At 35.4% G+C, this 12429-nt stretch overlaps 2 protein-coding genes across 3 annotated transcripts; both read left to right on the top strand.

Moving 5' to 3' along the window:
• The first annotated feature begins 2928 nt into the window (after positions 1 to 2928).
• ccl34b.4 (chemokine (C-C motif) ligand 34b, duplicate 4) lies at positions 2929 to 4754 on the top strand. 2 transcript variants are annotated; one of them, XM_048175294.1, is made up of 4 exons: positions 2929 to 3347; positions 4165 to 4291; positions 4381 to 4448; positions 4542 to 4754. In XM_048175294.1, exons 1-4 carry the CDS (start codon positions 3269 to 3271, stop codon positions 4562 to 4564), a joined length of 297 nt encoding a protein of 98 aa, XP_048031251.1. In that variant the 5' UTR covers positions 2929 to 3268; the 3' UTR covers positions 4565 to 4754. The 2 variants fall into 2 exon arrangements, with proteins under 2 accessions (XP_048031251.1, XP_048031252.1); XM_048175295.1 differs by lacking the exon at positions 2929 to 3347 and adding an exon at positions 3538 to 3695.
• A 5907-nt stretch (positions 4755 to 10661) lies between these two features.
• LOC125258372 (eotaxin-like) lies at positions 10662 to 11871 on the top strand. The gene is made up of 4 exons (XM_048175282.1): positions 10662 to 10822; positions 10902 to 11025; positions 11128 to 11202; positions 11314 to 11871. The coding sequence occupies exons 1-4, from the start codon at positions 10750 to 10752 to the stop codon at positions 11417 to 11419; spliced, it is 378 nt and encodes a 125-aa protein (XP_048031239.1). The 5' UTR covers positions 10662 to 10749; the 3' UTR covers positions 11420 to 11871.
• Positions 11872 to 12429: the final 558 nt, after the last annotated feature.

The following is a 12429-nucleotide window of genomic DNA, read 5'->3' as shown; positions in this document are numbered from 1 at the left end:
AATTTAAGGTCCACCCACAATTGGTCTGGCCCATCCAAAACTGTAATCCTGGCACCGTGCCTGGGCCACACTGAGCTGTGCGTAACGCCCACAGACGTGAAGTGAATGAGACAGAGGCTGTCCTGTACTGTCTGAAATGGTTAACTCTGTGGCGATGCATGTGCAAAACAGATTTAACTAATCATAAAGTCAATCAGGATACATAACACAGCCTACTATAGGCCTACACTAACACCCACCCCCAAGAATCCCGCCCCCCCTCTCACAATATAGTTCCCACGTCCCTGCACTGCTTAGTGCAATATTTTTGCAATCTCAGTTGATATTTATTCATATCATTCATAATACTGTAGATGATGACAGTGTCTTGCATTTCTGAAGAATTTGAAAGTTATGGGGAATCTGAGTTTGAGAATATTGTGAAATGGAACAACTTGATCCATGCCATCATACTGACTAGCAAAACTATCTAACGAACCTCTTAGGTGAACAAACAGTAGGGTGTCAGCTCTTCCTTCATTTTTTTTTTTTTCAACAACTGGTCAATGTTACAAGATAAAATATATTTGAATCAGTGAATAAAACAAAAACACTTTTTTTGTCCTATTAGAATTTTAAAAATAACTAGCTTTTTTCAGCATGCATTGACTTTATGTCAGTTAAATGACTGATGGAAAGGTTAGAAATTAAATATCATCCAAGAAGTTCATCAGACAGAGGTCCCCATCTACATTTACATATATTCATTTAGCAGAAGACATTTACACACACAATGACAAATGAATTCACTCCCAATCTAAACTCCAAGGAAAACCATGTTGATGAAACAGAACAATGATGAAATCATGTGTAGTACAAAGTTTCCTCTTTACTGACTATAAAAGGTGAACTAGTAAGAGTCTTGAATATATTCTCTCAGACACAACAAGTGAGAGTTGAAGATCGACTGAGACAATGGAGACACAAAGGATCCTCATGAGGCGTTTGGCTGTTGTGTTCATTGCATCTGTGATCTGGACTATAACAGGTAAAGTGCTTTAAACTGTTTGTATATTATTCTGTCTGATGGAACGATGCAGAATATTGAGGTTTATCTTGTTCTTCAGTCTCAGCAGATACACCACAGAAGGTGAGCACATGCTGTACTGTTGTCTCCAAAGTAGAGTTGACTGATCCAATCATCGGTTTCAGGATGCAAAAACAAAATCTTCCATGTGTGATGGCCGTCATGTAAGAATCACAGTTCCTCTAAAGAAAACATGCCATGATTAGAGATCAACAGCGTCTGATGTTATATTTCTGTTTTCATTCTCTTTGACAGCTTTGAGACTGAACGAGGAGAGTTCTGCTATGATCCTAGACAACCATGGGTGCAGGAGAAAGTTAAGCAGTTTTTGTAAGTTAAACCCACAAGTGTGGTGAAACACACCAGAATATGTAACAATACAAGCTCATAAAGTGTTGCATATTTAATATAGTATTCTTGTATTCACATAGTTTTTTTTGTTTGATTTGTTTTGTTTTACAGCAGAGCTCAAAGAAACAAACGCCGGACCTCCACACCACCACCAGCATCATCTATCAGCGAGCACACTCATGTGACAGGATCTACCCAATCAACTGAGAGCTTATGAATCATGAACATCTGAAAGTAAACTCATAATGAGAACACATCTCTTAAGTAGTTTTAAAAATATTTCTAAAGTTTAAGAGATTTCGCTGTTGTATTTCGAACATTTTTAAAGTGACAGTTAGTAATTTGAGTATATTTATATTTTGTCAAATACATATGATGTTATGCAATGTGACAGTGACAGTTCCTAATTTATTCAGTTTATTCAGAAACTGAATAATAATGAAACTGTTTTAGAACAAATGTGTGTAATAAATATGCATATATTGTGTTTCACACTGATATATATTTCACTCATTGTACTGGAAATTAACCTGTGTGAAGAAGGGTGACGCAAGTCTGAGTGAATTTCAAACTGATTTGTATGAGAACAAACACGGAAAGTTTTGTCAGTTGAATATGCAAAAGAACGAGCGCAATCTGAAACTACAAATAAACAATGATCAGCAACTTCTGGTTTTGCATGTGGTTGATGTTTCTGAATGTGTGCAAGAGGTCCAGGAATGAAGACACATTTTCTCTTTAGCATCTTTATTCTCTCGTTCCCTCATTCCCCTTCCTGCTCGTGTTGGTACGTCTTGTGAACTTGAGTCCTTGAATCCCTCCTTTCCTGGTAAAAAAAAAAAAAAATACATGATGATTTTCTCAACGAATTTGCAACAGCTGAATTTTTGACAAGCCTAACATATCAGTCTCTGCGTGTCAAAAAGCATTTTGAACATCTCCAGCATAATTTATAATTACCCCAAAATCAAACATAGTTCACCCTTCACGCTCATTACCACATCTGTCAAAAACTTAGGCTGGCTGACGGTTGGAATATTAGAACTAAAAACAATGACATAACACACTCATGGGCATCAATCACATCACTGAATAATTACCAGCTAAGAAATAAATAATTATTACCTTATGATCTATCCGTTTTAAAATGCACATGAATATCACAACAACAATGTCTGTCATTATAATCAACATAATATTGAAAATAGGTGATAATAGTGGGACATTCTTTTAGCTTCAGGTTTTTTATGTTCCAAGAGTTGATTTTTATTCAAACTAACACATTTTTTTTATTTCTATCATATGAAGGTCACATTAAAACTGTCTTAGAGACTTTTCAAGATAAACACATCATGTGAGAAGAGGTGGAAATGAGCATGTGGTTGAAATGTTTCTGAGAAAAAAAATCCACAGAATTAAAAGTGCTCATAGTTGAAGAAACACCCGGATATAGATGTTATAGATAAATATAAAAGTACTACAGGGCATCAAATGACACACACATCAGAAACTCAACACATCAGCTTCAAGTTGTGTTCTCACCTGCAGAAAAATAATTGAAGGAGGTATTTGTGTCTTTGCATTTTTTTTTTTTTCCCCAAGGGGGGATATTGGTTTCTCATAAATTATGCTGACGGGTAAAACTGACTGTATTGTGGGTGAGAGGTGTGAATGCTTGTGAGGGTAAATGATCACTTGATGCAATGGTGTCAAAAAGGTGGTGGTAAGTTTGTGACGCATTATTTCAACTGCCTGCTACAGTCTCTTAAAAAGACCTCCTCATAATAACATACCCACATTATCAACACCAACTAACTGACCAACACCCCTTTGATCTGGACATCAAGAGCTATGGCCTGGACTTCTAGATTAATCACCATCGCTGTTCTGATCACCCTCATTGGATGCTTCACTGGTGCACTGGGCAACTGTAAGTAACTAAACATGCAGCACACATTATGCTGATTATGAGAAATCTTATGAAGGTAAATCTGCAGATTTCACACTGCTGTGATCATGAATTCGACTGGTTTGTCACATGGGGTTTGCAGGCCACTCTTACTGGTTAGAGATGCAAAGGAAGTCAATATCCTGTCTTGTAAAAGACCATATAAAAGGACTCGAGTCTGGATAGCACCTGCAAAACAGAATCTAGCCTGCAGACATCTTCTTCTTTTGGTTTTTTGAATATTTTACACAAACATCATGCACCTCTGCTGGAAATTAGCTCTGATGATGATGGTTCTTGTGTGCGTTACTGGGCAGCATGTCAACGACTGTAAGTTTTGGGATTTTTTGTTGTCATTGGATTTGTATTTTTTTAGGAAACTTTTTTTATATTAATACTCCGATTTTGCATTTATGATCTATTTAATTCACACCAACATGCTTTCATAATCCAAAGGCATAGTCTAACCAAAAATAAAAATTATTTTCATCATTTACTCATCCTTTTGACTCTCTTCTGTCAATGGGAAACAAAACTATTTGGTTATTAATGTTTTTCAAAATATCTTATTTTTTGTTCAGCTGCATAAGAAAAAATCATACAGATTTGGAACAACATCAGAGAGAATAATGTATTATATTATTTACATTTTGTGAACTCTCTCTTTAATGATGGTGATGGTTTTGTTTTCTTTGATGGAGCCCTTATCAAGATCAAGATCTTCTTGTTTTCACACATACTGTATACAGTACGCACTGTACAAGTACGTTGGAGATTTCAATCTCTTTTTCTCTTTCAGATCGTCGGCCCACTAGAGTTGGAGTGACCTGCTGTAAGACGGTGTCGAAGGGAAGAATCCCTCCTGAAACTAAACTGATTGGATACAAGCATCAGAATGCTCTGAGTCCGTGTGTGGATGCTATAATGTAAGCTTTCTCTACACAGAGCAGTTTCACAGACGTTACTATGCCTGATATTGTGTTCATTTCTGTGACACTGTATATCTATCCTGCAGATTCTACACAGAGAAGGACAAGTACTGCTCTGATCCAAATGCGCGCTGGATTCGACAGAGACTGGAAGGTACAACCCTAATATTAATATGACATCTTAATATGATGCTTATGTATTGATAAAAATAAAAAAAAACTCATAATATGATCATCTTTTCTCCAGGTCTGAAGAAGATTGAGGACTGAGCAAATGGAGGCCTAGAAGATGCCACAAATCTCTATCAGTCTATTAAAAGAGAATATATATTAATGTTTATTTAACCAAAACAAGTACCATTAGATACCCTTCTAGCTTATGTGAACGTTAAAAGATGTCTCACTTAATTGCTTTGTTTTTATATGCTTTAAAATTAAATGCACTTTTGAAAAAAAAAAATGAAACTGTGCTTACTTTCATACAAACATTCAGCCTTTTTTCTGTAACAGCTTGGACTGTTTTAATAATATTTAAGCTGCATCATTAAAGAAATAGTTCACCCAAATATTATTTTTTTTTCTTTTACTCCCACGTCATTACAAAACAGTATTGCTTTGATCTCTTCTGTGGGATAATCTAATGATACTTTTGCTTTCGAGTCCTTTTTGAAGTTCTTAGATTCAATCCTCATTGACTGTAACTGAATGGAGGGGGGATCAGCATATGATATTTTTTTCCAATTACAAGAGAATATATTGTGGTACAGTAATAGAATGTGCGCCATCTAGTGGAGTAGATCATGAAATTTATCAGCCAAATAAAGTGTCAACCCGTTTTTACTTGGCTAGCAACTAAACAAATGAAACATGTTATGGGATTCATAAACAGTCAAAGAAAAAAACAGAAATAAACATGAAGCAAGAAACCACTGTATGTACACACATCCCCAAACAAGATGTTAAAAAACAAAAGGGGTAATATTGGGAAGTTATATTATGGTACTTTTAGTGTTTTCGTGTACTGTCAGTGTGGTACTCTGTGGCCAGAAACTGTATTCACCTCGTTCACAAGACGCTGCACGAGCAGGTGTTGACACTAAAACAAATGCAGTCTTCATCGCAGGTAAACGATATAAGGTGATTCTTCTGCATGTTGTTTCAGTTGATTTTAGGGAAATATTCAGTTCATCTCGAGATCTTTTTTGTTGTCTTTTTTTTAGTTACTGATTTACAGAGTAACACATCGCTCCAAATGCTACAGTGCCTGAGAGAGTTGCCCAAGCGTGCCGCACAAGTCCTCCTAAAAAAAAGTGAAGCCAAAGCGTCTCGATCGCCCCCAGGTGGTTGGTCATAAACATTGTAATTTTAATGGGACGAAAGACAAAGTACACAATTAAATTACACTTCAAATAATTATTATTATTTTATTTTTTTAGATGGTTTCTGTCATTTATGTAATTTTTATCACACTGATGTAAGGTCAAGTGTTCATAAAAAAAAAAAAAAAAAAAAAAAAAAGTTTGGTTTGAGTTAGTTATTTGATGGTATAAAAAGGGGGGTGTGATGTCATGTGATGTCATGACAGCTGTGATTGACAGCTTCTCTGAGCAAAGTAGTCAACTGAGGCACCAACAGACTTTTTTTCAGGATTTTCGGAAGGAGATTGGAGCTTTAACTTTAAATTCTACATTTCCACTAGGGCACTAGGTTGGGTTGACCGACTACAAAGACATCAACATGCTGAAAATACACCAGTAGACTACATGATTATAGGGGCTTTCACAGCGCTAGTACCCGGTGGGAGTTCTAAGAACTTAATTCTATAGGAACTAGGTGGTTCCTCGAAAACTATTAGCTCCCCTTGGGCCGTTTTCCTGGGTGCATTCACACTGCCATTAGGAACTATGAAGTGACATTGTGTTTGAGGTTGACAGTATATGAAAAAACTTTAGTTTTTGATATCCAATGTCTCTAGCTGAGCAGAAATATAATCATGTTTCACTTGGTCCCCTCAAAGTTGCATTGGATTTTCTCCTTAACTCGAGAGGTCCATCTATCATTTTTTTCCATGTTCGTAGAGTTAGTTTGTGTATTTTTCTGTATTCTTAAATTACAAAAATTACTGTAATTTGTCATTAATGTCATAATACTTAAGATAACAGCCGAGCTGTTAATTTAGAGATAATTCTACAGAGTTTGGACTACAATTTAAAATAAAACAACCTGAAAAAAATCAGTTATTTTCTGTAAAATTAGTAATGTTTTACCTCTCATGCTGATTGGATAGGCAATTTGATCGTGTTCCTCCTGAACTTTGTTGTTGCTAGCATATTTTAACACAATGCTAATATGAATTAACATGTAGCATGAATTAGGTTTTAGCATGTTGCTAGCAAGAATTAACATTTTGCTAGCATGTTTACCACATTGCTAGCATGGTTTAACATGTTTCTAATACGAATTTGCATGTTTTAGCACATTGCTAACATGACTTAGCATGTTGTTTTAACATGTTACTAACATGTTTTATCACACTGCTACCATGATTAATATATGGCTAGCATGAATTTGCATGTTTTTGCTCATTGTTAACATGAATTAGCATGTTCCTAACATGTTTTGCCACGTTGCTAACATGATTTAGATACTTGGTGGATGAAGCTTTACTCCATCCACCTTATTTTCCAGGTAAGAGCAGGCGCGGCTATTTGTACATTAAATGTGTCTGGCTTCCGGTGTCATTCGGTGTCAGTTGGAGGAAAGCTGCTCTCCACATCTGTCCCTCCATGCCTGTCAATTATGCTGCCAAGGTAAGGGATCTATCCACTTCCTCTAGTGCCTCTTCTCCAAGCGTGATGGGCATTGCACTGGCTGTGCTGATCTTTAGTACCTTGCTTTTCTCTCTATTGATGTTGAGGCCCAGATTTTCTGAGGTATCTGCGACAGTGCAGTTTGTTTTCTGCATCTGTTGTTGGGTGTGAGAGAGAAGGGCCAGGTCATCTGTGATCATACTGTCAGTTGCAAACCAGATTGCAACATTACGTATCATCTTAGAGCAGTGGCTGGAGTGGAACTCGCCTCTCTATGTCAGCTTCATAGACTATAAGAAGGTGTTTGACAACGTGGATAGATAGACCCTCTGAAAGATACTGAGACACCATGGAGTGACAGAAAAGATCACAAACATCATCAAAAACTCTTATGAAGGTAGGGTATCATTTATCATATAGTAGGGTATTGTGTCTAAATAAATAGTTTTAAATATTAACGTTATTGTTAAGTTAAAATAAATTAGCTCAATTTGCTTCACAAAACTGGCATCCGTCTATTGACAATAATGCAGGTGGAAATTAGTTTACTCTACTAATCGGAGCAGACTGTGATCAAGGACAATTAGAGTGATTCTATAAAAGCTTTGATCCCTCAATGAAGGTCTATGGGAGTTTGGGAGATTTTCATAGTTTTGATCTTGCGTTTAATGAAAACCGTAAGTCGGATCAGTTAGAAAAGATATAGCATGCTGAGTCAGGTTTAAATCATGCACCCTTATACTGAAACATGCATGCATGTCCCAAGAGAATGAGGATACATGCATGGAGATATGAATCTGAATATGAATATAAGAAACAATTTACATTCTAAGTCATGTGCCCATCTTTCCATCTGTTTTACCTGCAGCACATATACAGGTGCTGGTCATATAATTAAGAATATCATCAGAAAGTTCATTTTTTTTATTGTAAATTATTTTTAAAAATGAAACTTTAATATAGATTCCCTACATGTAAAGTAAAACATTTAAAAAGTTTTTTTTTTTAATTTTGATAATTAGAGCATACAGCTCATGAAAGTCCAAAATCCAGTATCTCAAAATATTAGAATATTTCCTAAGATCAATCAAAAAATGGATTTTCAAAACAGAAAAGTTCAAGTTCTTTAAAGTATGTTAATTTGTGCACTCAATACTTGGTCGGCAGCACATATTACAGCAAATGACTTGCTCTAGCACAAATTACAGCATCAGTGAAGTGTGACATGGTCAGCCTGTGGCACTGCTGAGGCACTATTGAGCCTTCAGATCATCTGTATATTGTTGGATCGACTGTTTCTCATCTTTCTCTTGAAAATATCCCATAGATTCAGGGGTCAGGCATGTTGGCTGGCCAATAAAGCACAGTAATATCATGGTCAGCAAACCAGTTGGAAGTGGTTTTTGCACTGTGGGCAGGTGCTAAAGTCCTGCTGGAAAAGGAAATCAGCATCTCCATAAAGCTTGTCAGCAGATGGAAGCATAAAGTGCTCTAAAATCTCCTGGAAGATGGCTGCATTGACTTTGCACTTGATAAAACACAATGGACCAACACCAGCAGACGTCACGCCCCCCCAAATCATTACTGACTTCAGAAACTTCCCACTAGACTTCAAGCAGCTTGGATTCTCTGCCTCTCCAGTCTTCCTTCAGACTCTGGGACCATGATTTCAACATGAAATGCAAAATTTACTTTTATCTGAAAAGAGGACTTTCGACCACTGTTCACTGTCCAGTTCTTTTTCTCCTTAGCCCAGGTAAGATGCTTCTGACGTTGTTTCTGTTTCAGAAGTGGCTTGGTAGTCCTTTTCCTGAAGATGTCTGAGTGTGGTGACTCTTGATGCGCTGACTCCGGCTTCATTTGACTCATTGTGAAGCTCTCCCAAGTGTTTGAATCGGCTTTACTTGACAGTATTCTCAAGCTTGTGGTCATCCCTGTTGCTTGTGCACCTTTGCCTACCCAATTTCTTCCTTCTAGTCAACTTTGTCTTTAATATGCTTTGATACATCACTCTGTAAACAGCCACCACATTCAGTAATGACCTTCTGTGACTTACTCTCTTTGTGGAGGGTGTCAATGATTGTCTCCTGGACCATTGCCAAGTCAGCAGTCTTCCCCATTAGTGTGGTTTCAAAGAACAAGAGATACCCGGAATTTATACTGTAGAGATGGTCATGTAATAAAACACAAATGTAAATATTCTAATATTTTGAGATACTGCATTTTGGACTTTCATTAGCTGAACGCTATAATCAACAAATTAAAAAAAAAAAAAAAAAAAACTTTTGAAATGTTTTACTTTACATGTAGGGAATCTAGAATATATGAAAGTTTCCTTTTTAAAAATAATTTACAATAAAAAAATGAACTTTTTCACGATATTCTAATTATATGACCAGCACCTGTACAACAGCACTTTTCTCACATTAGTGGTTCATTGTGTTGTGGTTACAAATCACCATCATGACTGACAGCAATGAATGATGGATTACGATTCCATATGCTAATCACAAGAAAATAATATCAGAGCTAAGAGACAAAGCCAACAGTACAGGTGATTCCAGGTTAGATTTTTAAAGTTTAAAGCAGAAAATTTCTTTAGCATTGAATAAACTTCTAATAGCAGATTCAATGCGAGTGACATAATTCAATGTGTATGAGCACAAGAGATGATGCTAGGTGCATAAAGGATGATTATTTAAGAAATATTACTGAGTATAAATAACTTCATCACTGTCCAATCATCTTGTCCCATTTCACAATGGAAAGAAAGATAAAAAAAAAAAGAATTTGATAGGCCTACATGGTAAATGCTAACTATTATTAAACAGACTAATGTATGAGCGAGTCTGACCTGAACAGTATTGTGAATCCAGTCCTGGTGCTGATCACTAGTTCCTGATCAACCTAAATAAGAACATAATGATATAGTAACACATACACGGAACAAAACGTGTTTCCATGTATATCTAGTTCATTTTAATATATATTTTAATATATTTATGTAGTTTGTATATATTTCTGTCATTAAAGGATGACAATGTCTTGCATTTCTGAAGAATTTGACCGTTATGGAGAATCTGAGTTTGAGAATATTGTGAAATGGAAAAACTTGACCCATGCCATCATACTGACTAGAAAAACTACCTAACAAACAGTAGGAGGTCAGCTCTTCCTTCCTATTTTGCTTCATTTAAATGGTATTTAAATCTAATAATTATATTTAAATATTATAATTAACTGGTCAAAGTTACAAGATAAAATATATTTGAATCACTGAATAAAAAAACTGACTTATATTGAATATGTATCAATTAAATGACTGACAGCAAGGTTAGAAACTATTAAATATCAACAAAAGATTCATCAAACAGAGATCCCCCATCTATATTTACTTATAATGATAATATTTACTTATTATATTTATTTATAATGACTTCACACCCAATATAAACTACAAGGAAAGTACATGATGATGAAACAGAAAAATGATGAGATCATCTACAAAAATAAATGTGCACAATGGAGAGGATGTAGCCCATGCAGTTTATGTTCCTCTTTATTGGCTATATAAAGTGAACTAGTAAGAGTCTTGAATATATTCTCTCAGACACAACAAGTGAGAGTTGAAGATCGACTGAGACAATGGAGACACAAAGGATCCTCATGAGGAGTTTGGCTGTTGTGTTCATTGCATCTGTGATCTGGACTATAACAGGTAAAGTGCTTTAAACTGTTTGTATATTATTCTGTCTGATGGAACGATGCAGAATATTGAGGTTTACCTTGTTCTTCAGTCTCAGCACATTCTAAAGAGAAGGTGTACACATGCTGTACTGCCGTCTCCACAGTAGAGTTGACTGATCCAGTCATCGGTTTCAGGATGCAAAAACAAAATCTTCCATGTCTGATGGCCATCATGTAAGAATCACAGTTCCTCTCTAAAGAAACATGTTACGATTAGAGATCAACAGCATCTGATGCTAGATTTCTGTTTTCAACTTTTTTCATTCTCTTTGACAGCTTTCAGACTGAACGAGGAGAGTTCTGCTGTGATCCTAGAAAATTTTGGGTACAGAATAAAGTTATGCAGTTTATGTAAGTTAAACCCAACAAGCGCAGCATAATTTGTAACAACACAAAAAGCTTATAAAGTGTTTACATTGTTACATATTTAGAATAATAGTAATCTTTTTTTTTTTTTTACAGGAGAGCTCAAATAAACAAAAGCCAGACTTCCACTCCACCACCAGCATCATCTATCAGTGAGCACACTCATGTGACAGGATCTACCCAATCAACTGAGAGCTCATGAATCATGAACATCTGAAAATAAACTCATAATGAGAACACATCTTGAAGTACTTATGCATTTTGAAACTATTTTTAAAGTTTAAGAGAATTTGCTGTTGTATTTTGAAAATATTTAAAGTGACAGTTAGTAAATTGTTTATTTAAATTGAATATTTAAAATGTTGTCATACATATCATGTAAAGAAATTTGGCAGTAACAAATCAGTTCTTATTTATTCAATTATAGTGAATTTGTTTTAGAACGAATGTACTGAAATAAAACATTAGCATATATTATATTTCACATTGAAATATATTTCATTCAATGTACTGGAAATGGATTTGTGTCATGAACTCCTGTGTGAAGAAGGGTGACACAAGTGATTTGTATGAAAACAAACCTGAAAATTTTTGTCAGTTGAATATGTAAAAGAACGAGTGCTATCTGAAACTACAAATAAACAATAATCAGCAGCTTCTGGTTTTGCATGTGGTTGATGTTTCTGAATGTGTGCAAGAGGTCCTCTGTCAGGAATGAAGACACTTCTTTCTCTTTAACCTCTTTATTCTTCTCAATATCCTGTCTTGAAAAATACCAAATAAAAGGACTTGAGTCATTCTAAACAGAATCTAGCCTGCAGACATTTTCTTCTTTTGGTTTTCTGAATATTTTACGCAAACATCATGCACCTCTGCTGGAAATTTGATGATACTTCGTGTGTGTATTATATGCAATTTGATACATTTGACTTGACTTTTGACATTTGACTTTTTTTCTTTTTATATTTATACTCAGATTTTGCATTTAAGATCCATTTAATTCACACCAACATGCTTTCAAAATCTGTAGTCTAACCAAAAATGAAAATTTTGGTTTCTTCTGTCAGTGGGAAGATAATGGGAAGCGAAACTATTTGACAGAGACTGGATGGTACAACCCTAATATTAATATGGCATCTTAATATGATGCTTGTGTATTGATAAACAACAACAACAACAACAACAACAACAACAAAAAAACTCATAATATGA

This window comes from Megalobrama amblycephala, linkage group LG22, assembly GCF_018812025.1.
Source record: "Megalobrama amblycephala isolate DHTTF-2021 linkage group LG22, ASM1881202v1, whole genome shotgun sequence".
Classification (NCBI taxonomy): domain Eukaryota; kingdom Metazoa; phylum Chordata; class Actinopteri; order Cypriniformes; family Xenocyprididae; genus Megalobrama; species Megalobrama amblycephala.
This window is presented reverse-complemented; position numbering and strand designations above follow the sequence as displayed.